Here is a 26,034-nt window from a genome sequence, read left to right as displayed (position 1 = left end):
ATTTTGTCACTCCAGTTTTGATATTCTCATACTTCCTTATTGGTATGGTTTCATGTGAGCTCCTTGAGAGTGGAGATTTTGTAGTTACTGAGGTTGTTGTTGTTTTTTTCCTTCTATCCCACAATATCTGGAACATAGTAGGCATGTAAATGCTAAATGTCCATAGACCGTATCTCCCCAAGTACACCCAAGGAAACCAGAGTTTATGTATTCTATTTCATTTTTTATAAGTGTCTAGTATACACTAGGCACTCAGGAAGTACTTGTTATGTATTCATAAAGAATATCTTAACCATATATCCTTTTAAAATTACAAATTGAATCTCAGAGAACAAAAACAAATGGAAAACAGAGTTTATCTGCTTACTCTAAGACAGAAATATAGAGTGTCTGTTACTTTTGACTGTTGGAGAAGATAGTTTTCTTGTCATTGGTGAAGAAAGGAGGGGTGTCATAGTAAAGGGTTATCAAAAGATAGGTCATAAAAGAGAATCTATATATCAAGTCATTGAATAAGACTTAATAGAATGTGGGACAGCTATTGCAAAGCCTAGGGCCTGAAACATATCTGTATTTGAAATACTGTTAAAAGGACTGGAAAAACTGAAATGTCATAAGGATGTAGTGTCATAAATTATTTGAAGTGCAGAAAGTCAAACAAATTTTGATTTTTCTTTCTCCTTCCCCACAGGGCCATTTTAGTATTGCACTAATGGACATTTGAAAGTACTTTTTACCAAACATCTACAAAAATGGAAACATCATCTCTGCTTTCATCACTGAACGATGAATGCAAATCAGACAACTACATTGAACCTCATTATAAGGAATGGTATCGGGTAGCTGTTGATACTTTAATACAGAATGGATTAGAAGCATACCAAGAATTTCTTGCCAAAGAGCGATGTTCAGAGTTTCTGGCTGAGGAGGAAATTGACTATATATTGAAAAATGTTCAGAAGTTTGCACAAAGCACAGCCCATGGCTCTGACAATTCTTGTGATGACACCTCTTCTTCAGGAACATACTGGCCCATAGAGTCTGATGTGGAAGCGCCAAATTTGGATTTGGGATGGCCCTATGTGATGCCTGGACTACTGGGAGGTACCCATATAGATCTGCTTTTCCACCCACCACGAGCACATTTTCTTACCATAAAGGAAACCATTCGCAAGATGATCAAAGAAGCAAGAAAGGTAAAAATAAAGAAGGGTGTGTGTGTGTGTGTGTGTGCGCGCGCACGCATTGTATAAGATTTTATTTCCTGCCACAAAGAAATTGAATTATGTTTAAATCAGTGGATGTATTAATGTACAACAACCATCTTTCTACAGCACATTAAGTAATTTCTTTACCTTTGGAATATAATGATTTTAGAGCTCAGTTATGGGGGTGAGGAGAGAAAAGGAATGGTGTTCTATCCCAGCTCTCATAGAGTTTCACTTTGAGTATTATACTTTTTTAATATTTAGAAGTTGTCCCAATTACAATAAGATAGTGCTCTATTTGTAGAATTTTATATGGCTTAAGGGACCTTAGAAATAGGTACTTGAATGTTCCATCACTCTCTTCTCTGTCAATGAGACATTGAAGCACTTGCAAGTAATGTTTTTCTACATTTTTCACATCCATCCCTTTTCTTCCTTCAAGGAGCATCACATTGGTTCAAGCCTATATCACCTCTCACTTGAATTATTTCCATAACCTCAGAGAGGTGTCATGGTACAGTGAAAAGAAGTTGAATCTAGATTCTAACTGGCTTTTGTCACTAATTTCCTATATTCCTTTGGCCAATTCAATTAACATCTCACCCTTAGTTCTGTTACCTGTAAAATAGGAAGATGGGATTAGATAACTTTATGAATACTTCTATCTTTAAATATTTGATCACATCATCTGAAGAAAAAAAAAATTAAAGACCCTAAAAACTTTAAATTCTTTGCCAACTTGTATGACGTGATACAAAAAACTTACCAGGAATAATTGAGAGTTATGGTGGTATAGAGATTTAATGTATAGGGCATTGAAAAAAGGTAATGGTGTTTTTGTTTGTTTTTTCTTCCTTTAACACTGATGATAATCTGAAAGGGACTGATTATATCCTGGATGATAAAAAAAAATCTTAAAATGCTATGCCATTGGTCTGAGTGTTACAATTGAAATTCTATAAATTTGGCTTCCAAAAACAAAAACAAACAAACAAAACCAGCCAATGTAATAAGTCTGAGAGGGGAAGGTTAGATATGATTAGATAGCCATTAGTCTGGGGGGGAAAGGTAAATAAAAATCAGTACTGTGAAGCTGTGGGGAAAAATGTGAATTCAGTTTTGAGCTGCATTAAGAAATAGCTCACAGGAATAAGGAGGTGATAATACTTCTGCTGTTTGCCTTTGTTAGACTTTATCTGGAAAGTATTATTCTGTCTTCTGAATCTCAGTCTACAAGGAGTATTAATAAGTTTGAGAATGTCCAGAGGAGGTCACCCAGAATGGTGAAGAGTCTTGAGCCCATGTCATATAAGGATCAGTTACAAGAAATAGCAGTTTTTGGAGAAGAAAAGACTCTTGGGGTGGGAGTTGCAAAATTATAGTTGCATATAACTTACATGAAGAATTGTTATGTGGACAGAGAAGAAGACTTGGGCAGTTTGGTTTCAGAGGGTAGAACCAAGAGAAATTCAGTAGACGTTGCAAAGACACAGATTTAAGACTTGACGTCCAGAAAAACTTTGTGGATATCTGGTAGTGAAATTGGTTACCTTAAAAAAAGTAAATGTTCCCTCCTCCTTGGTGGCCTTCAAGCACAGACTGGATAATAACTCAGGTATTTTATAGCACAGATTCTTTTCAGGTATTTTTTTTTTTTGTCCCAGACTGCAGCCAAGGTTCTGTTAAGAAAAAAAAAAGCTCAAAATCTGTTGTTCTATGAAATAATGTTTTTTTAGCACCTTCAACTTGTTTACCTTGACGGAAGTTTTAGTTTATTCTAGTTTTTGCTTATTAAATGCAGCCAGCCTCATTCTTCAAACTGAATTGTCATATTTTTGTAACTTGTTCTGCGAAAGTCACTTCAAAACTATGACTGAGTCACTGGAAGAAGTGCATTAATAGATATGATTTTTGTTGTTATTGTTTTTTGGTGAGGCAGTTGGGGTTAAGTGACTTGCCCAGAGTCACACAGCTAATGAGCATTATGTGTCTGAGGCCAGCTTTGAACTCAGGTCCTCCTAACTCCAGGGCCAGTGCTCTATCCACTGCACCACCTAGCTGCCCCAATAAATACGACTTTTGTCAACACTTGAATCACTACTTACTCTGTTTTGGGACAGAATATTTTTAAGCTATAAGGTTTATTGGTAAATGAAAAGTTACAATACTAATGGTTAAAGGTCATTGGTAAGGCAAATGCTGAAATTATGGGTTTATTAGTCAACAATAAGATAATAGCTCCTATGGAATAGTCTGTTCATTTAAGGAGAAAAACCTTGAGTCTTATAAGTCTTTGGACTAAGCACGGTTTGAAACTGAAATATGGTGGCTGTCTTAGTGGGTGTTTGTCATGTCTCTAGGAAGCCTTTTTGGTCTACCAGGCCTTGAGGTATTAAAAAAAAAATAAAAAGCTTCTTAGCTATTTCTTATGTCTCAAATATATTCATTTATACTATTCCAGGAAGATAGGGTCAGTGAGATTTTGGGTATGGTAGCAAAATAGAGAAGGTTCACTGGGAAAACTGATATTGCAATGGAACTGTTCAATTCAATCATTCATCAAACGCCTACTATTTATAAGAGTCTGTGCTGGATGATAAAGATCCAATGATTCCCTTACCCCTTCCCCCCCCCCAAATCTATCCCTTAAATATATTCTACTAGAGGAGAAGTGCCAAATTCCTGCAATGCATGGATAGTAAAATTCTGGAGTGAGGCTCAAACCAGATTAAAATGCTATTGGGAAATGTTTAACAAAATAACAGAACAATACAATACAATAGATTTTGTAAGTCAATATACAGCACAAGGGATCCATGTCTATTTGAGTTTGACACTTCTTTACTGGAGGATACAATATCCATACAGATAAATAAATACAAGATCATTTGATGGGGGAAAGTATGAACATCTGTGATTAATTAAGCACATCTTCTTAAACTTGGGGGGGTTTAATTTTTTTTTTGTTAGGCAGTGGGGTTAAGTGACTTGCCCAGGGTCACACAGCTAGTAAGTGTTATGTGTCTGAGGCTGGATTTGAACTCAGGTCCTTCTGCATCCAGGGCCAGTGCTGTATCCATGGTGCCACCTTGATGCCCCAAACTTGGGGTAATCTATTGGCAACTTTAAGATTTAAGAGGAAACTTTACCTCCAGCTGAAATGATTTGACACATTCTTTGAGCCTTTTTTATTCAAATATTTATACCACATTGAAAGATGTAGTATAATTTAGTTCTTAAATCCTTTGCATATTCAAGACTAAGTTTAAACAATTGCCTGGAGATCAAAGGGAATTTCTGTGTTGTAATGGAAAGTGGTACCATTTGCAAAAAGAACTTGCTGAAGTTTTTTGGTTTTGTTTTTAAGTTAAAATTTTAAAAAAATACCATACTCAATTTTCAATATTCTATTAATCTTTTAGAAGTCACTTACATAACCTCATTGAATCATAGTTCTGCAGCTACAGGTACCTCCGAAGCTATCCACTCCAACCCCATCATTTTATAAATGAGGAAGTTAGGGTTTAGAGAGTTTTATCTAGCTCATTGAGGTACAAAGAATTAGGTATAGAATTTGAATCTAGATGTTCTCACTGCAGGCATCGTTCTCAACTGAGACTGACAAAATGGTAGCATATACAATATTAGACAAGCATCTACTAAACATGTCTACGTGTTTTGCATCTTGTTTCACTTCCAAGTGTGTTTCATCATCTGTTCTCTGGAAACTAGATTGGTCATTGCAATTTATTAATTGAAATTAACATTATTTTGTTTTCATTTACATTGTTGTCATTAAACATAGTTGTTTCCCATGTTTTCATCAATATTTTGTCCTTGTGCCAAAAAAATGCATATGGAACAGCTATGATTCTTATCTTGTGTTTGTTTTTTGTGGGGGAGGAGGCAAATTGTATGATTTACTGTGTCAGTGGAAGAGAATGATGGCCTTATTTTAAATTGAATTTAAGGAATTTTGAAGGGTATACCACTGTTAGACAAAGCATAAAAGACATCATGGATCAGTGAAAATATCTAGAGTTAGAGGACGTGGCTTTGGATGTTGGCTCTACTTCATACTACATGTGTGACCCTGACTCTGGACTTCATTTTTCTCATTTATAAAATGAAGGAGTGAGAGTAGATGACTCCAGATTCCTCTTGACTAAAAATCTCTCATCTCCTTCTATTATCTAGAAGTCTAGTTTTCATGATAAGGTATGAAGACATCTTGGTGTAGTGAAAATAATGCCATCCGGACTTTTAATCAGAACTGAAGATTTTTGGCCCTGTCATAATAGATGTCTGATTTGGGACAAGTCACCTTACCTCTGTGGACCTCATCTCTCTCATCTGCAAAAATTTGGATAATCTTATTTTCATCAACTACCATACCAGGTTATTGTGACCCTTTAAAAGTACTCTTATAATTGAACATATGTCTATGTGAAAACAAAGTTCCCCCCAAAAAGATTAAATCACATTAATGACAATTTGTCAATAGAAAGCATTATGCGTTTTTAAAAGATTGGGTGTGTCAAGAAATTCAGTCCCTGGACTGGTGTGGTTTACATAAGGCAGATTTTTAATATGCTTGAGAATTTGTAGGAGTTAGTTAATCATAACAATAAACTTTCTGTTCTTTAATTTCTATTTAAAAAGGTAATTTCTCATAAATCAGCCACTCATTAAGCATTTAATGAGCACTATGCCAGCCACAAAGGACCCATTGACAAAAAATAAAATAAAATAATCGGTCCTTTCAAGATGTTCATATTCTACTGTTTGGAGACAGGGATTGGAGCTGTGATTCCACTGGAATGAAAAACTCCCAATAAGGAAACTACCCTGCCAGTGCAGATCAATATAGTTATCTTTTCCACATAGCAAATTTCCCCTTCATGGTTTCAGTATATTGTAGGTCAGCATAAGAAATTAAATGGGAATTTTGGGGGAGTTTTGCAGAAGCTTCAGATGACATGTGAAGGCCAGAGGATGACACAGAAAAAGTTTAGAAACTCAGAAATGCATAAAAAAATGTATAGTACTACATAATATTAACATTTTATCTTTTAATACCATGATCATTCAGACTTCCATGGTATGAAGTGAGGACCAAAATATTAAACACAGTTTTTACAGATGGAGGCCCTGACCCCCCACTAGGTGGAAGAGATAACTAGTTGCTCAGATAAGGTAGATGTTAAGTGACTTGTATATATCTGAGATAGCACTTAACTCAGATCTTCCTGTCTTTTGCCTCTCTAAATACAAGGTAACTTTTAGGGGGAAGGCCTTAACAGTGTGTGTGGTGGGGTATCAAGAAAGACTTTTTGTGGGAGATAACATTTGATCTCAGCTTTTAAGGAACCTGCGTATTCAAAGAGGTTGTGGTTAGGAAGGAGTACATTCCAAGTAAGGGGAACAGTTCAAATGAGGGCATGGGGATAGGTGATAGATCTTCATATGTGAGGAATAACAGGACCAATTTAGCTGAATCAAAGACAGTGTGAAGGATAGTCACATGTATTAATTTTTGTGGCATTATAAATGTGAACATGTAATATAATGTGATTTTTCTTTAAAAAATATAATTGTTTTCCGTCACCAATTCTTTCATTTAGACAATTGTACTACAAAATGTTCTGAAGACCCAAAATTAAATTCAAAATGTTACTACGAAACAGGACTATATCTCAGAAAGGATTTATGAACGTCATTTAAATTCATTTTTGCATTGTTTACAACTGGTATGAGGTATTGTTTTGAAAAGTAAATAGCATGTTATGGAAGATTCATAAGTGCATAAATACTTGTAAAAAATTGTAGAAACCCTAAAGCTTGAAAGCTCAGCAGGTCCATCTAGTTAAACTCCCTTGAAAGGAGAATTAATAAGAAAGGGAAGCATATCTAATCCATCTCCACGACAGATGTATTATTTAAATCCTATTTATTTTGAATCATTACTTATATACCTGAAGTTCTTATATTCCTAGCAACAATAAAATTCTGGAACCATTCAACTTCTATTCAGGATGATATCTGTGATTGTTCTGACGCTTCAGAAACCTTTAAACTTTATTATTATTTTTGTGACTGCAAAGTAGAAGTTGTTGAGAATTTCTTTAATAAGTAGTCTTTCAGAAAAAAAAACAAGCAGACACATCTCATTTGTGATTAAAAATGAAATTGCTTTCAAGTCTTGTCTTCATTTGTGGATTTAACAGTTTTCTTTCTTTTTGTGAGGTTCTGTGTATTCAAGGCAAAGTGTGGGATTCACAGATGAATAAGAAACCATCCCATCCCTTAAGGATATTTCCTTCAGATTTTAAATTTCACTGGGAAGTTGACTCATTATCATTGGGTCAGCTGCATGATGACTGATAGTATCTATGAAAAATTTTCCCAGGTAATTATTTGTCTGTCAAGAAGGGTTCCCAAGATGATATATGTCTCTTCTTCTATTGCTGTGAACTGTTGCTAGCATTCTTTGATTTCTTAACCAAAGTCATCTTTCATTAAGGTAATTTGTTTTCTTAATCTCTTTCTCAGTATTGGAAAGCTACAGTTAAGACATCTTGAAAGGCTTGCACATGGAGATGTTTAACTTTGATGATATGTGCTTCTTTATTTCCTAATTTTAAAATAGATTCTAATACATAAACTATGTTTCTGTGAAGCACAGCATGGAGAATTCATAAGCAGAAGTCTGCTGGAAATTAGGACAGAAAATCTCCTAAGGTGTTTTGTAATACATTGCAAAATTGAGGTATTGGTACCATTTTATGTTGCTGTAACTAGGTGTGTCATTAAAGCCCAAATGTGCGTGTGTGTGTGTGTGTGTGTGTGCGTGTGTGTGTGTGTGTGTGTGCGTGTGTGTGTATGAAGATGTGAATATGAATTATATATGAATTAGCCATAGCAAAAGCCAAAATAAGCTGGCATGTAGTGTACTTAAAATTATTCTTTATAAGTATCCTGCCTACTGAATTCTTTCAAATATTTCCTTCCAACCTGTGTCAACTATGCCATTCATAAATTGAATTATTTTGTTATTAATCATTCTTCCTTAATTAATCCATTCACTATCCCCTCATAATCCAACTGATAAAATCAAAACCATCTCATGTCACTTTCCCACTGTGCGCCATGGAGCTAAACTATAGTTCTCTTACAAAACACTTCTTCAGCTCAATATAACCTTTGTAATTAGGGTCACAAGATCATCTTTGTTCTTAAACTTCCAATTCTTCACTTGAGTTTTCTTTGTTCTGACTCTCTCTCACAATTGTTATGGCACTACCCTTCACAATTCGACTTAAAATTTACTTCTTTCTGGAAATATTCCCTGATTAGCCAATCCTTGAGCCACTGCAATCCAAGGACATGAATGGACTCTGACTTCCAGGCTTAGTATGTATTACATATTTTAAATTTTAATTTCATTGATATCTTTCCTTTATACAACGCATTCATTTCCAAATATATCCTCCCTTTGCCCTACCTAGCAACCCATCTATTGTAACAAAAAAAGGAGAAAAAAGTCATTTAGTAAAACTAGATGATATAAATTGTACTCTTTTAAAAATAATCTTAATTGATTTGTTTTTATATTGTAATACAGAACATTATTTTACCATTTAGGTAGTAGGGCCCTTTAAGCCATGGAAAGCAAAAGTTGGTGCTTAATCTTCCCCCGGACCTCTTTCCTCCTAAATCTAAACAATAGTGAAATGTACTTATATACCTGAAGTTCTTATATTCCTAGCAACAATAAAATTCTGGAACCATTCATCTTCTATTCAGGATGATATCTGTGATTGTTCTGACACTTCAGAAACCTTTAAACTTTATTATTATTTTTGTGACTGCAAAGTAGAAGTTGTTGAGAATTTCTTTAATAAGTAGTCTTTCAGAAAAAAAAAAATCCAAGCAGACATCCTCATTTGTGATTAAAAATGAAATTGCTTTCAAGTCTTGTCTTCATTTGTGGATTTAACAGTTTTTTTTCTTTTTGTGAGGTTCTGTGTATTCAAGGCAAAGCTACGGTTAAGACATCTTTGCCTCTCTAAATACAAGGTAACTTTTAGGGGGAAGGCCTTAACAGTGTGTGTGGGGGGGTATCAAGAAAGACTTTTTGTAGGAGATAACATTTGATCTCAGCTTTTAAGGAACCTGCGTATTCATAGCTCAGCATAGCCCATACCTCCAAAGCAAATGGATAAGAAAGCTTGCATTATAATTGCTTTAGATAAGTACATTTATACCAGAGATCAAGACACCTGGTCTGGTTTGTGTGATCCCTGACTTGTAATGATGGGGTGCTTGGGTGGTTGTGCTTACACTTGTGCCCCAAATGTCTCCCTAGTCTCAGAAACACTGTCTCTAACAACCATTCCCCAGCCCAAGGACACTGTGCCTAGCAGTTATTCATGCATGGGCCTCAGCATGACCCTTATCTCTCTCCCTCGTACAGTTACACAGAGCTGGGCTGCTCAGGCCCCAGCCCTCAGATCGTGTCTCTGGAAGCCTCCCAATTCCTCAGTAAGTTCCTGTGTTGTGAGAAAGCTTTCCCTTGTTGCAGAGCATTCTCTCATCAAGACAGAGGGAGAGGGGTGTCCTTGACCAGCCCAAGGACTCTTCCTCCTGCCAGACTCCAAAGATCCATCCCCCTCCCTGTCCTGTATACTCCCTGTACTTTCCCATCCATAGACCCCAAAGACACCTGCATCTTTGGATTACCTCATCAGTGTTCCTCGCATTTCTTTCCCATGCTCTTTTCTATATAAACCCTAGCTTGACCCCTGATGGGGGCTGCTTGATTTGGATGTGCATACCCCTTGCAGCCGCGTGCTAATAAAGTCCACATCTTAAATCACGTCTGGGTCTCACTCGCTGATTTCTCGTTACAACAATATCACTTGCATTTTTGAATATGTCGCTCCCAATAAAACAGTCCCTGGTAACAAATTAATCCTTAAAACAGGGGGACTGGGGGAATGGTGGGGACGGTGGGGAAGCATTCAGCAAACCTAACCAATACATTAGCCAAGCTTTACCATATACATTTGGTGGCAAAATGTATAGAGCAGGACCTGTAGTAAGACTTGAGTTTAAGTCCTGTCTTAGACACTAACTAAACAAGTACCTCAACTTGTTTGCCTCAGTTTCTTTGTTTGTAAAATGAGAATAACACCTACCTCCCAAGGTAAGATAATATTTGTAAAAATGCATGGCAAACCTTAAAGTGCTGTATAAATTGTATCATCATCATTATTTTTATATTTTAATATGTCTTTATGTTACTTAAACATTGTTTATGGTAGTTTTATCCATTATGTGTCAACTACTCTATGTTAGTATATCTCTTTGTCTGAGGAATAATCTTTTTTTCTGTGTGTCTTTCTGAAATTGTGTAACTGTAGAACAAATTACCTCATAGTCATGTGGGGAGAAAGGCAGCTTAGCTACTTTGTGAAAGCCACTTACCCTTTCTATGCCTTTTTTTTTAATCATCTGTAAAATGAAGGATTAGATTAGATGATTTCTGGTTGAAGAAATCTGTTCATGTGAAAAAGTTTCATAGTGGAGAGTTCTGCTGACTATTTCCCTCAATATTGATACCATTTAGGTCTCTATAAATGTGATGATCTGCCTGGTCAAATCGTCTTGTCTTCTTATTTTTACCTATTAGTTTCAGATCCTTTATTGTCCTGCTACTCTACCGTGGAAATTCCAGCTTTATCTTTCAGATTCTCTTGATTAGACTATTGCAATACCTTTTAATTACTCTCCCTGCCTCAATTCTCTACCCATTCCAATCTATCACCCACAGAGATTCTAAAGTGATTTTCCTAACATTTAGGTCTGACCATTTCTCTCCCACCTCCATGCCCAGTCAGTAAACTTCATTATGGCTTCCTATGACATCTCGGGTTAAAAAAAATGTATTTTAACATTTAAATTTGTCATACCCTGGCTCCTTCCTGCCTTTGCAGTGTTCTTATGTACTGTCCTCTCTTTACATGTTTTATAACCCATTCACATTAATCTACTTGTTATTCCTCCCGTAAAGCATTCCATTTTTTTCTGTGCCCTTGTGCAGGCTGTCTTTCTCCACCCCATCCCCACCTCTATGCCTTACATTGAATGCTTTCCTTTTTCACCTTACCTCTTGGAATCATTAGTTTCCTTCAAAACTAAAGAAAAAACTATGACTACTTTTCTGCAGAAGGACTTTCCAGTCCCACCTAGGCTCCCTGTTAATGGTATCTTTTATATTCCTTTGTGTATACATTGTTGTTGTTTATTTTCCTCCCATTAACCAGGACTTTTTAGCCTGGAGTCCATGAATATAAACAAAAATATTTTGATAGCCACAGTATTAGTTTTTTGTAATACCATAATGCTATGCATTTTATTTTATGCATTTGAAAACATTTAGAGAAGGTATCCTTAGACTTTTTCAGACTGTCAAAGGGATCTGTCACACACATACACACACGCACACACACACACAGAGACATGTGAACGCACACACACACACACACACACACACACATACACACCTTTGTTAAGGTTAAAAAACCTGCACTATTAGAATGTATGTTTCTTGATGACAAGGACCATTTTGCCTTTGCTTTTGTCTTTGCATTCCTGACCTTTAGAATAGCACTGGTGCATAGTAGGCACTTATTAAATGTTTGTAGGCTCAGTAGGCTCCTCTTTAATTTCCTTCTCAGCTCTGTTCTCCTTTGGAGTGAGATCACTCACTGTTTCAGGGCTGAACAGGTTTAGGTATACAGAATCACCATTGTCCTTGGCTGGTTGCAAAAGAAGAAAGGATTTACTCCTAGCAAGACTCAGATGAATTCCTGAAACATCATTAAGATGTTATTCATTATGATCAGCCTGCTGGTCCACCGTCAGAGAGGATCCCAAAATTGATTATTTGGTGGAAGAAGGCATTGGGACTCAAGAGTAAATAAATAATGACAAAAATACCCTCCAATTTGAAAATAAAAAGAAGCTGCTATGGACATAGATTGGCTGCTCCAGCCTTTGTCTGCTGAAAAGATGTACAAGCAGGCACGTTCTTCATTAGGAAGTAAATTACTTCAATAAGGAAAGGTCAGTATTAATCCACACTTAGTTAAGCAAAACAAATGCCTTATTCTTGGAATGTTCTAAGATACAGATATCTGGTGAAGATTTAACTGCTTGCTTCCAGTATATAAAATGCTTCATAAAATCCCAGAAGATGTTTTTCTTTAAAAACATGTGATGAAGATTTGATAACACTAATCTCTTTACTGAATTCTCTGTAGCTTACTGGTGTTTGAATGAGACTGTACATGTGTGCCTTCCTCCCTCAAAGGTAGATATAATACAAACCATTAAATTCATGAATTTTAAATATTTAAATTCATTCTTAATCTGTCAACTGAGCAGGGAGCACTAGTTTGAGTAACTCTCTTATTTTTTATTGCAATATTGCTTAGTAAGTATTTAGAATATGATTCAGATGGTGATAACACTTCCTGCCTAAGGCAGTGATATCCTTTCGGTTAAAATCCAGTGAAATGACAGAGATATTCTCTCTGTCGCTCTGTCTGTCTGTCTCTCTCTCTCTCTCTCTCTCTCATTCTTCCTCTCGCTCTCTATTCCATTTACTATTATACCGAAACCAGAAAACTGTACAATATGAAAATGGGGTAAAAATTAAGTGGCTACACACAGCTTAAAATTCTACAATTGTGTTATACTTATTAAGTACCTAGTTATTTAGCAGTAGAAAGTGTTCTACCAGCCTATTATGAATTTATTGTCAGTAAGTTAATGAAGTCAGTGATTTCTATATATTTAAAGTTACGGTCATTATCTGTGACACTTATTTGTCCAGTGTTACTTTTATTTGTTCAATGAAAATGGGCACTTTGAGATAGAGTTTATTCTGAAGGGGAAGGGCAAGAAAAGAATGATTGGCTATATTTTCAGGAATAATACTGCTAATAATAATTAGTACTTATATAATGCTGTAAGTTTTACAGAGGATTTTCCTAATGTTATCTCCTTTGATCCTTAAAGTAACTCAGTGAGGTAAATGTTGCTGTTAACCAATTTTATAAGAGAAAACTGACTGATATGAAAGTAACTTGCCCAAGGTCACAGAATGTGGTCTTCTTGACTCCAAGTTCAACACACTACCCATTACTCAAATTGCTCAGTCAATAGTGTTATCACATAATATAATGATTGTCATAGGGAGTTTGGGAAGAAAACGTCAATTCACTAAACAAAACCTATTTCTAATGGTATGTAATCAATTATCATATTTAACAAAATGTTGACTTTGAATAGTGCAAATTCCAATACATAAAACCACTTAAAGTGGTTCATTCATATATATATATATGTATACATACATACATACATACATACATACATACATACATACATATAGATGTATGTAAGTAAGTATGTATACGTGAGCATTGTGGGTCCAAAGATTAAAAAGGAAGCAGTCCTTCTTAAAAAGATTACATTTTCCTGAGGATGTTGTATTTTGTAACATTTATGTTTACAAAAATAAATGAGTACAATGTATGGTCAAATCTTCATTAGTGTGAATAATGAGAGACATGAAAATTTTACAATGTTTTAATTCACATTGCACATTTCCATTAGTCTATAACCAATTACTGTATTTAACAAAATAGAAATTTTGAATAGTTCAATTTCTAACACATAAAACCACTTCAAAATGATTCTTCCTTCCTTCCTTCCATCTTTCCTTTCTCTGTTTATTTGTTACTAAATCAGATCTAGCTGTATATACAAAGTAATTCAAATTATAAGGCAGAGAGGGTTAACAACTGAATGGAGGAAGGGGGCATCAGCAAAGGCCTCTTTTAGGAGATAGTACCTGACATATTCTTTGAAAGATGCTAGGGATTTTAAGAGGCAAAGGTAAAAAGAAAATACCTTTTATGTCTGAGGTAACTTGTGTATTATATGACCTATATGACCCTGGGCAAGTCATTTAATCCTGTTTGCCTCAGTTTCCTCTTCTGTAAAATGAGCTGGAGAAGGAAATGGCAAACATTCTAGTAGCATTGCCAAGAAAACCTCAAATGGGGTCACAAAGAGTCAGATACGACTGAAAAACTTAATAAAACAAACTATAATCCTTCATTTTTCTTCCTTTCAGGAGCTTTTAATAAGCAGATAGGTAGTATCATGGGTACAACATTGAGCCTGGAATTGAGAAGACCAGAGTTCAAATTATAAGTCACTTAACCTCTTTTCTGCCTTAGTTTCCTCTACTGTAATCATGGAATAACAATGTTACCTATCTGTGAGAATTGTTGTGAAGATCAGCACAGTGCCTGAAACATTGTAGGCCCTTAATACATAATACATTCTTATTCCCTTCCCTTTTAGATTGTTTCATTCACTTCATTTTGGCAATCTCTGTTTCATGTCAGACCATACAGAGGTGTCTTAGAAGCAGAATATTGTAATTACAAGGAATCCTTATTTGTGTCTTAGATAACCATCATGATAAAGTAGTGAACAACAAAGTATATACTATGATTCCTAAATAGTATGTTATCTGGAGAAAGGAAAATTACCACAATACTCATCTTGCCTCACAATTATTTTTGCCTTTGTGACAAGGCAGAGAACTCTCATTCCCTTCTTTGCCTTCTCCCCTAAGTTGGTGTAATGCAAAAGGCAATGTGGAATGCTCATATGTTCCCCATATAGAAATTGAGGCCATGGAGCTGTGTATATCCAACAGATGTCATATCTATTAGGGGATCCCTCAGTTATCTGCCAGCATATTAACTTGATCAACTTGGAAAATCTGATCAAATTTCCTTTCAAATTTGCCTTTTAAAATAATTGTTTAGGTTTTCAGTGAAATTGATTTTTAGCATTTCAAATGGGTAGAGTAGAAATAGAAATTAAGGTAATATTGGCCTCTCGGAATTTCGCTTCTATGTAAATCATTCAAACTTAAATGCTCTTTGGGTAGGTTAAAAAGTTATCCTTTTTCCAGTGCTGTTCTATTTATAAAAAGTAAGTCAGTTTCATGGGCAATCTTATTGTAGAGATGAGTTATAAAATTTTACAATTTACATCTTTTAAGGATCAAAATAGCCAATGATATGCTTAATTTGAGATATGGATTATCCCATGACCTCCATACCAGTGGACATACTTACTGTTTCTTTTAAATGGAACAAGATTCCATTGAAGTAAATGGATAAATATTGTCCTGGGAATGTTGATAGCAAGACATTTTCTAATTTCTATGCTTACTAAAATGTACTTTTAAAGTATTACATTTAGTACTATGAAATTCTTCTGCTTGCTTTTTATTTCAGAATGGGATATTCTGATGTTACTTTTTTTTTAGGAGACTATGGCATTAAATAAACCTTCTGTTGATGTAAGTAGTTTAGAAAGATTGTTATTGTTTTTCAGTAGCATCCAACTCTCAGTTACTCTTTTTGAGTTTTCTTTGGCAAAGATACTGGAGTGGTTTGCCATTTCCTTCTCCAGCTCATTTTGCAGATGAGGAAACTAAGGCAAACAGGGTGAAGTGACTTGCCCAGGGTCACACAGCTAGGAAGTATCTGAGGCCAGATTTGAACTCAAGAAAATGAGTCTTCTTGACTTCATGTCTAGCACTTTATCCATTGTATAACTTAGTTGCCCAGAAATTTTGTAGGATATACATTTTATGTATTACCATTTCATATAGTAAGTTGTAGAGTGTGATTAAAATTTTTACAAATAATCAGTTTTTTTTAACATTATTCTATAACAGTTCTGATGTCTTATAAGTTCTCTTGCAGTGGGATTTTGGCAAACGATTATCAAGGTAACTGCAGAGTAAAAAAGCAGTCCATGGAAGCTTTTTAACAAATGAAGGAACTTTCAATTTGAGTCTGTAGGCCACATTTGTGGATAATATCAAGTGTAAAAAATAGTAATTCCTAAAAATTAATATTTTAAATATAAGACCTCATCTTTCATTACTTCAGAATGATAAATATTTGCTGGAATCGTGGTCTGAATAATTAGGTGTAGGACATGCATGTAATGCAGAGAAGAATTACAGGGAAAGGATATGTTTTGGGAAAGAGAATTACAATTTATGATAATTGTCTTCCTTTAGAATATTGGACCTGCCTCAAGTAAGAAGAGAATAAAAATAGCTGTAACTTGACTCACTGAATGAGCAGCATGTTTATTTTGGTACCAGAATAAAAAATTAAATTTAAATTATTTTGTCTATTTTAAAATAATATTGGAATGATATTTAATCTTTCACCTTCCCAAGGTGAAAAACTTAGTCTCTAAGTATCCTAATAATTATTTCAATAAATTTCTAAACAAAAGTTAATGAGAAATTATGTGTGTATGTGTGTATACATGTATATACATGTATACACACATATATGTACATGTATAAATTCCTGTTACTAAAGAAGTAATGAAATATATTGTGTATACATATATACACATATATGTATTGTATGTGTATACATGCATGTACACCTTAATATAATTTTGTGGTCAGAAGGCTAGGGTATAGGAAATGTATCCCTTTAGAGACAGAAAAATTTTCTTATTCTAGTTTCTGACTCCCTAGTTTTCCCCTATTGTCTGTCTGGTTGGCTTAGCCTAGACTTCCTTTCAAGGATTCCATGCTCTGAATCTTTTTACCTTTCCTCCTAACCCATGATTAAAACTTTACTTGCTTGTGGTCTATATGAATACTGTGGTGGAGGTGGTGTGTGTGTGTGTGTGTGTGTGTGTGTGTGTGTGTGTGTGTGTGTAGGGAGTGGAGGGGAGAATTCTGAAAAAGTTTGCAGGAGAAACTCCCCTTTTTATACCTAGTAGGATGTTTTCCTTTTGTTTCTTCTCCCTTAAGAGTGTATATGGAGGATGTAGGAGCTGCATTTCTAAATTGTTGATATATTTTCTTTTCCAGGCCTTCATATCTTTAAATATATCAACATAATCATGTGGTGAGCAAGCCGAAGTTAATGTGTAATACATTTATATTTTACAAAGATAAGGAGTCTTTAGCATTGTAAAAGCCACTAAAAATAAGCATGGGCTATTTCTTTTCCCCAACATTTTCATTTTTTCCTCTCCCAGAAAAAGAGCGACAGCAACAAAATTTTCTTACCATGGCTTCAATATTTCCAGAAATTTCACAACTCTATTCTCCTACTTAGTCTGATACTTTAATTTGTATTGAAGTATTAATGGATGAGAGCCAACATGCAATAGTAAGTAGAAGGCTAGCCTTGTAGCAAGAAAGACCTAGGTTCAAAATCTGCTTCTGACACTGAAGTAGAAGGCTAGCCTTGAAACAAGAAAGACGTAGGTTCAAAATCTGCCTCTGACACTTAAGACTGTGGGCAAGTCAAGTGATCTCTCTAAGTATCAGCTAGTTCTGTAACACTTATTTGCTAAGTCAGTGGTCTCCAAAGGCAGGGTACCATCCCCCTGGGGTGTGGTCAACCTGTTGAAAGGTAGCAAGACTGGTCATATCTGACCTACCCCAAATTATCAATCATGGGGGCTTGTCCACTTAACCTTGACAGATCTTTTCCCACCAGCCCCATGTTGTGCCCTTCCCACTGTGGTACAGATTCACACAGTCATACACTTTTCATTTGGGATGAATCTGAGTGAGTTTCACAAGATGAACAGGCTTGAATAAGTTTTCATGGATTTCATTAAATTATCTCGTCCCCCAACCCACACCTCTTCCAAAGTGTCTCTATTACTGCACCACTATCCTTCTGGTCCCCTAGGATGGTAAATTCTGTAGCATCTTCAGCTCCTTACTCTACTTCATTCCACGTAGAATTTTCAAAATTTTTGGTGTCAGGATCCCTTTACACTTAAAAATTAGGAAAAGGAAGGAAGGGAAAGGAATAAACATTATTAAATACTTGTGTCAGGTACTGTACTAAAGTGCTTTATAAATATTATTTCATTTGATTAGCAAAACAACCTTGTGAGGTAGATGGATCCCCATTTTATATTTGAGAAAACTGAGGCAGACAGAGGTTAAGTGGCTTGACCAGGATGACAGAGCCAAATAAGTGACTGAGCCTGGATTGGAAATCAGGTTTTCCTGATGCCAGGCCCATCACTCTATCCACTGTAGCACCTAGCTGCCTCATTGAGGAACCTTCAAAGGCCTTCAGTTTATGTGGGTTATATCAATAAATATTTGCCATGTCATACAGAAAAATATATTAGTATTATTATGAAAATCAGTTTGACCTTGTAGACCCCTAAAAGGGATCTTAAGGACTCCTGGGGTTGCCAGACCATTTTTTGAGATCTACTGAATTAAATTATTGTTGCAACCTCCTGATTGGTCTCCCTGCCCCAGGTCTTTCTTCTGTCCTATCTTCCACACAGCTGCCAATGGAATTTTTCTAAAGTACAGGTCTGTGCCATTTCTTTCTCATTAAAGGACCCTGGCTCCCTAGTGTTGACTCTAAGATGAATTAATCTCCTCTCTTTTATGTTTAAAGACTTTCACGACTTGATCTCAGTCTATCTTTTAATAAGCATTAGGTATATATTTCACTACATCACATATGTATGTATATGTGTATAATATACACATGTACATATACATGTATGTATATGTATGCACATATGCAACAGACACATAAATATATCATAAACAAATACTAATTTATGTGTGTCCTACATATACGCATACATATATGTATACATTGCATAGTATGCATGTGTTCACCTACATTCATATGTACATGTGTGCGTATACGCACATACCTATGCACATATACATACATGATACTATATAAAGAAAGAATCATGTATAGAAAGGGGAATGGATTTATATTGAAATCTTGGTGTTGAGTTGAAACCAAGGACAATTTTCTTTTTCCTTTTTATTCTTGCATTCCGTATTGTGAATATTTGTACATGAAGAAACATGAGTCCTGCTGAAAGTCAGTAATGACCTGTCATTGACAGTTTTTTGATAAGTAAAAATTTCTTCTTTTGTTTCCCTTTTAGTGAGGCAGTGGGGGGTTAAGTGACTTGCCCAGGGTTACACAGTAGTGTCAAGTGTCTGAGGCTGGATTTGAACTCAGGTCCTCCTAACTCCAAGGCTGGTCCTCTATCCCCTGTACCACCTAGCTGCCCTCCTATGTAAAAATTTCTAAAAAAAAAAAATTTTAACCTGCTTGACTAGTTAGACTGACCAAACTAATGGAATCATTGATTCTCTAGTTTTTATTGTTTATTTCTCTTATCTGTGCCTTTGGGCATAGAGGTTTTAAAAAAATAATGAAGCATATTCTATCTTTTGCTTTCACTAAAATATTTTTACTAAAATATTTTAATCTGCAAAAGCATTTAACTGTTATTAAATACATTTTAAAATATATTTTCATCTTTTCTAATCTTCAGTTTCCATTTTGTGTGTTTTATTATATGTATAGTATGTTAATACTTGTATATTATATATTTTAAACAAAAATACAAATATGCGAGTTTTATCTATCAGATAGATTTACTGCCAGGGATGTGTAATTAAAAAATTGATAGCAACTGTACTAAATTATAGGTGAATTGCTCCACACTTAAAATCACATACCCTTGATTTTAGGATTATCGATTTAGAAGGATCTTAGATCCAGTCTCTTTATTTTACATGTGAATGTACTGAGACTCAGAACACAGGCACTACATGATAGTAGTGAGATTTGTACCCAGGTCCTCTGACTCCATATTAGTACTATTCTATGTCTCACATAATTGTTGATGACAGTTTAATATATTCTTGAATTACAGGTTTGTATTTAAGAAGAGTCTTTAGTGCGATAAGTTAAAAAAACTGATTAATGTTAGGAAATTGTATGTTAGTCTTGTAGGAGATTTGTGGGAAAATATATAGGGGGGAAGAGTTTCAGCCTTCAAACAGCATGTTGGCTTTGCTCTAATTGTCAGCAGTTAAAGCAACTTGGTTCATTTCTTAAAAATGGGCGGAGATAGATTCATCAGTCTGGAAATATTAGAACTGAAGAGTAGTTCTTCAAAAAGATTGCTGGGATATTATCGCATCTGTACATTAGATATCCTATTCTTCTGTTATTATGAAAGTATTTAAAGTCAGGTTCATGAAAGTTTTGAGGGACAAGGGTGTCAGAGTCCAGGTTTACTGTTTCAATTTATTTACGACACTTTAGGCCTAGGGGAGTCTTAAAATACACACAAAAAAAATTTATTGATTTTTTTTTATAGTCACTTTGCACTATACTTCATATTTATCCCTTCTTTGTGACAAAGAAAAGCAATTAAGTAAAAGTGTCTTTTACAATGACTGTATGTGACAGTGTATATAATATTCTTTTCTAGTAGTCTCCCAGCCTTTCTACCATGAGGGATATAAATTTCATCAGCTGCATCCCAGTTGAACAAAGGTTTTTCCTTCTAAGCATGAACGATTTGAGGACTTTGTTTTCAAAATTCAGATTATCCTACTTCATAATACATTAGATTGCACATGATCAATATCAAGCAATTATTAAGCACTTGCTATATGTTAAACAGTCTACTCTGTTCAATTTCAAACTGACTGTGTCCACCAAACTGCGAGAATAAGGAAGGGTTGAAAAGATATTGACTAGATACAACTATCAGAGTCATCCAGTGTCTTAGAATATTCTGCCTAAGACCTTTTTCAAGCAAGTTACAGCACAGTCTCCAGAGATAGAGAACCTGGGTGGCGCATTGAGGCCACATGTGGCCTTGCAGATCCTTGGATGTGGCCTTTTGACTGAGTCCAAGTTCTACAGAACAAATCCTTTTATTAAGGGGATTTGTTTTGTGAAGTTTGGATTCAGTCAGAGCTGCATTTGAGGACCTAGAGGACTACATGTGGCCTTGAGGCCACAGGTTCCCCACACCTGGAAGACATAAGCCTTTTCTAGGGGACACACACACACACTCTCTCTCTCTCTCTCTCTCTCTCTCTCTCTCTCTCTCTCTCTCACACACACCACACACACACACACACACACACACACACATACACACACACACTCTCATACCACAACACAGAAACACAAATGGAGGCACATAAAATGCCTGCTGGGTAAACAGTTTTTAGAGCTACATAGCAGTGCTAAATTGACTTTCTCACTCCTCCTTTTAACTAGAAGATCAGGTTTATGGCTTTGGTAGAAGAGACATTTGGAAATGGTGACCTTGTGGTTCTAACTTTTATCTGTTGCTTTCAGGCAGCTTCTAGCTGTGGGCAATGCTTAAACTTTATTTAAAGCTGTTGGCATAAATGGCTGACTTCTTGTTCCCCATAGGATTGCCTCTCTAAGTACAGTAATGTCTAAACTAACAAGGCCTGGGACCCAGGGTTGGCTTTTACTTCTAAATCTAAGTTTATGTGTAAGATCACTAAATATGAATTAATTCAACACAGTTTTGTCATTGACAGTTCTGACATAGTTAATTCAGGGATTAAAACATTACTGTTTGAAATATACACGTATAATTTAAAATTTAGGTACGTATATTAACCTGAAATTTAAATTTCAAGACAACTAAAACATGTTGAAGTTAAAGCTATGCATCCTGTGATAACAGTATTGTATTGCCCACTTTATGGTAATTTTACAAAAAATGTATATTCTGAATTTATATATTCTGTGCTATATTTAAGCCCATGCTTAAATTTTACTCTCTAATTATGAGAGTCATCAATTCCCAACTATCAGCTGTGCTGCGTTTCAGTAATAGTTGCACATTCTTAGTAGGCTAAAATATATAACTGCTACCACTGATACACTGATTTATTTGTGTAATTATAGATTCTCTGGTCATGGGTAGTAGCTTGAGATTGAGCCAGATGGTAATGCCTTTTGACATTTACATTTATTTTCTCCATTAAAATATTTCCTGTCCTTGGATTACTAGAAAGATAAAAAAGCAAAATAGAGATGATTAACATGAAATTAATGTAGCCCCTTGAATAATAGTATATTTTGTCTGTAAAATAAATAAACCCCTTAATTAACTTTTCCAACATTTAAAGCTTCTTGAATCAAATAGCTAAGGCTCACTAGAAAATCCGTCCTGCAGTTCTCTTCATTTGTAAGTGATTTTTCCACAGGATGTGCTTATCATGTCTCTGCAGAAACAATACCAGGCATCTTACAGCAGAAATCACATAATTTTACTCAGATTTTCATGCTGAAATCTAAATGTCACAACTAGTAACTTGGGGCCTCAAAGTCAGATTTGGGGAAAGAACCACCTTACATTGAGAGGTTGGACTAGATGACCTCTATGATTTCACATAAATCTGAAGTTTCTATGATTCTAACATCCTTTAAAGAGAGGCAGTGTTTTATAATGCAAAGAGTACTAGAATTTTATGTTTATAGATATTTATGACTTCAGTAAAGTCATTTAAGATATCTGAGCCTCAGTTTCCTTATCTGTAGAATTAGTCTAATTACGCTTGGAGCTATGAACTTCATAAGATTGTTGGGAAAATAAAAATGAATTTATATATCAAGTAGTGTAAATATGTATATGTATATATGGTGATTTTTTTCACCATAAAGCAGTATATGTTTGAGCTATCATCATTTATTAATTAGAAAATAAATGAGTTAATTTAGTTGAGTCAAATATGATAATAATAATTCACATTTATGTACTCTTTTAAGCTTTGCCAAATACTTTCCTTGCAACTACCCTGTGAGGTATGGGGTATAATTATTTTTAATCTCCATTTCACAGATGAAGAAACTGAGTTTTGTAGAGGCGAAAAGACTAACCAATGATCACATAGCTCGCAAGTATTAAGCTGTTAAGTTCCACGAAAATAGAGATTGTTTCTTTCTCTGTTTTTATATGTGCTTTTCACATAGTAGGTACTTATGATACTTTTTGATTGTTTGAATGAAATACTTAAGGCAGGATTTCATCCCATGTCTCCATACTCCAAAACCAATGTATCATACATTATACCACACTGTCTTTTGAGGATATAATTGTGTGGAAAGATTGTTGTCTCTGTTGAGGTGAAGAGAATAACTGCAATGATAGCGTTCTGCTTGCAAAGGTAATACAAAATAAAACAGTCTCTATTCCTTTTGCTACATAGGAGCTAATTCAGTATCTCTTCCTATGATGAGAGAGAAAGGCAGACTTCTGTACTTCCCCCGTGTTAACTAGAGCCATGTGAATAATTAACCTTCAACAACTATTTCTCTGCAACATTCCACCCTTTGAAACCATTTATATCTACAGAATTGTCCAAAAGCCCCCACCCAACCATTTTCATTTTTATCTCCATGTATATCTGTATATCTTTTAACACTCCATTATTAACATTTCTCTAGCTATAATTTATATTTTCCTCATACAAAATTTAAAAAAAAAGTGGTTTGACATTCTGTATTCTGCTTGACTCAAATGTAGTAAGTGTACAAAGATCACTTGTTCTTTTCACTGTATTATAATCTATGTAAATATTTCTTGTTATTATTTAGTCTCAGATGAGTACCATTTAGGGATGCCACCAAGGGAATTATATTCCTTTCCATTACGGATATAAGTTGATTTTTTTTGTTGGTCTTTATAGATTTCATTTAAGGGAAAAACAGAATGAATGCAGGTCTCATTTTCAGTAATGTACCTTTCATAGTTAAATTAGGATGGTACTGAAGCATAGCCTGTGGCACTCAGTGCCTAGGGTGAGGAATGCTCCCAGAAGCCCCTCCTTTCTGTATGCTATGATTACTGGAAGCCAGGAACCTGCCATGATTTTGCCAAGACCAGGTTCTTGAAATTAGTATGGTTCTGATACCAGTGGAACTGAGGGAAGAAATAGATGTGATCTGTTTGGTTTTGATCTGGCTTTTGTTTCTTTTAAACATGATGTTCTCACTAACAAAGTAGGAAAAAAACATGCACTGAACTACATCAATCTAGCAGCTGAGTACTATTTGAAGGAATTTGCTTGAAAAGTTTTCAATCCTTGTATGTCCTTTGTGTTATCTTTAGGGAACATAAGAAATGCAGTTCTGTAGTGGTTCATTCTGAAGCAACTGGTGTTCAATTGAACATTTTTATTCATCTACCAACAACTGACTCTGCTTACTTCACTCTTCTCCATCCATCCATCCATCCATCCATCCATCCATCCATTCATCCATCTGTCGATCTATGTTTCCATGTTTCTCTGTATTCATTACATGCATCATCCCCTCGCCCCCAGGGTCGGTTGCTTCTCATTAAGCACCTCTGCCTTAGAGTATAGGCAATCCAACCCCTTCATTTCAGAGATGTGAATATTGAGGTTCAGACAGAAGGTTGAATGGTACAGTGGAAAGAGCACTAGATTTAGAATCAGAGGGTACAGGTTCAGATCTTATCTCTATCCCTGAGTGATCTTAGAAAAGTCTAAGTACTATGTCCTTCGTTTGTGAGTCTAGGTGCTTGCTAGCCCGTAATCTCTGATCCTATGTTCCTCAGTGGCTTCCCAAGGTAGGAAAATACACTGATTAAAAGAACCATGTTCTATGAATTCCTGACATCTGTGAAATCACAAGTGGAGACTTCTCAAAATCAGTGATTGGAATGAGGTTCGGAACATGTCTGTGTTTAAAGGTAACATCAAGAAGAATGGTGAAGGAGGTAATAGTTATAAGGGTCATTAACATTGTGGACAATAGGATTTAAGATAGAAAGGTGGCAGAATTATGTATAAGTGAGGCATCTATGTAGTGCAATGGATGGAGTACCAGGCCTGGAGTCAGGAAGGCCTGAGTTCAAATTTGGCCACAGACATTTACTAGCTATGTGACCTGGGCAAGTCACTCAACCTGTTTGTGGCAAACCACTCTAGTATCTTTGTCAAGAAAACCCCAAATGAGATCACAAAGAGTTGGACAAGATTGAAATGGCTGAACAGTAACAGTAACTGAGTATCTTGGAGCAAGCTTGCAATGGATTGTTAGAATTTTGATGTGAGCATTAACAGTTTGGAAATCAGCAAACATTATGAATCAAGGGCTTGATTTATTGTTTTGCTGATTGTTTAAACTAAAGAAAGTAATAGAAAAAATGTCAGTAATGCAGATTAAACTTAAAGGTGTTTCAGTTGTACTTTTTTTTTCTTTTTCTAGAAAGATTGTTATTAGATGTTTATCAGCACACTCCTGAGTAAAAGGGTGGATGAGAGAGTGCTGATGGAAAGGATAAAGACATTTAACTATTAAAGACAGGAAGTGATAAAAATAGCCTGTTATAATACTAGAAAATATGTAGGGGTCCTGTTAAACAATAAGAGAAAGTATGATAGATTAGCAGTGAAGTCTCATTGTTATGAAATAATGTTAGATTGTGTAACTTGGAATGTAGCATATCTGAGCTCTGTGAAAGTTTTACTTACTTATATTATAAAAAAATATGAAATAGTAAAATCATAAATAAATTGCTCATCACTGTCAAAGACCTTAATAATATGGTGTCTTGTTTAGGACCCTAAAAAAGATACATAAAACTTTGAAAATCTCTCATGGAAAATGACAGAGAAAGACTTAGGAATTCATTAATATTTAGCATTTAAAGCTGGGTCCAAACTGTCTTTACTTATGGGGAAACTAAAGCCAACGGTGGTTAATACTTTCTCAGGTTCACATGCCTAAGATATTATGAGGCAGGATTTCAACTCAAATCTTCCTCTCTTAAGTCTGCACTCTATCTACTATATACT

The 26,034-nt window shown here is 35.3% G+C and overlaps 1 protein-coding gene across 1 annotated transcript in view; it reads left to right on the top strand.

The window, feature by feature from the left end:
• Nucleotides 1-697: 697 nt before the first annotated feature.
• FAM83B (family with sequence similarity 83 member B) overlaps nucleotides 698-26,034 on the top strand; it is a 95,810-nt gene continuing 70,473 nt past the window's right edge. The window contains exon 1 of the mRNA XM_078155310.1: nucleotides 698-1,196. Within this exon, the coding sequence (XP_078011436.1) occupies nucleotides 753-1,196 (444 nt within the window). The 5' untranslated portion in view covers nucleotides 698-752. The remainder of the gene's footprint in view (nucleotides 1,197-26,034) is intronic.

The sequence above is a fragment of the Phascolarctos cinereus genome, unplaced genomic scaffold (genome assembly GCF_003287225.1).
Source record: "Phascolarctos cinereus isolate Bilbo 61053 unplaced genomic scaffold, phaCin_HiC Scaffold_5;HRSCAF=322, whole genome shotgun sequence".
In the NCBI taxonomy this organism is placed as follows: domain Eukaryota; kingdom Metazoa; phylum Chordata; class Mammalia; order Diprotodontia; family Phascolarctidae; genus Phascolarctos; species Phascolarctos cinereus.
Note: the sequence above shows the minus strand (reverse complement) of the source record. Positions and strands in the feature narration are given on the sequence as shown.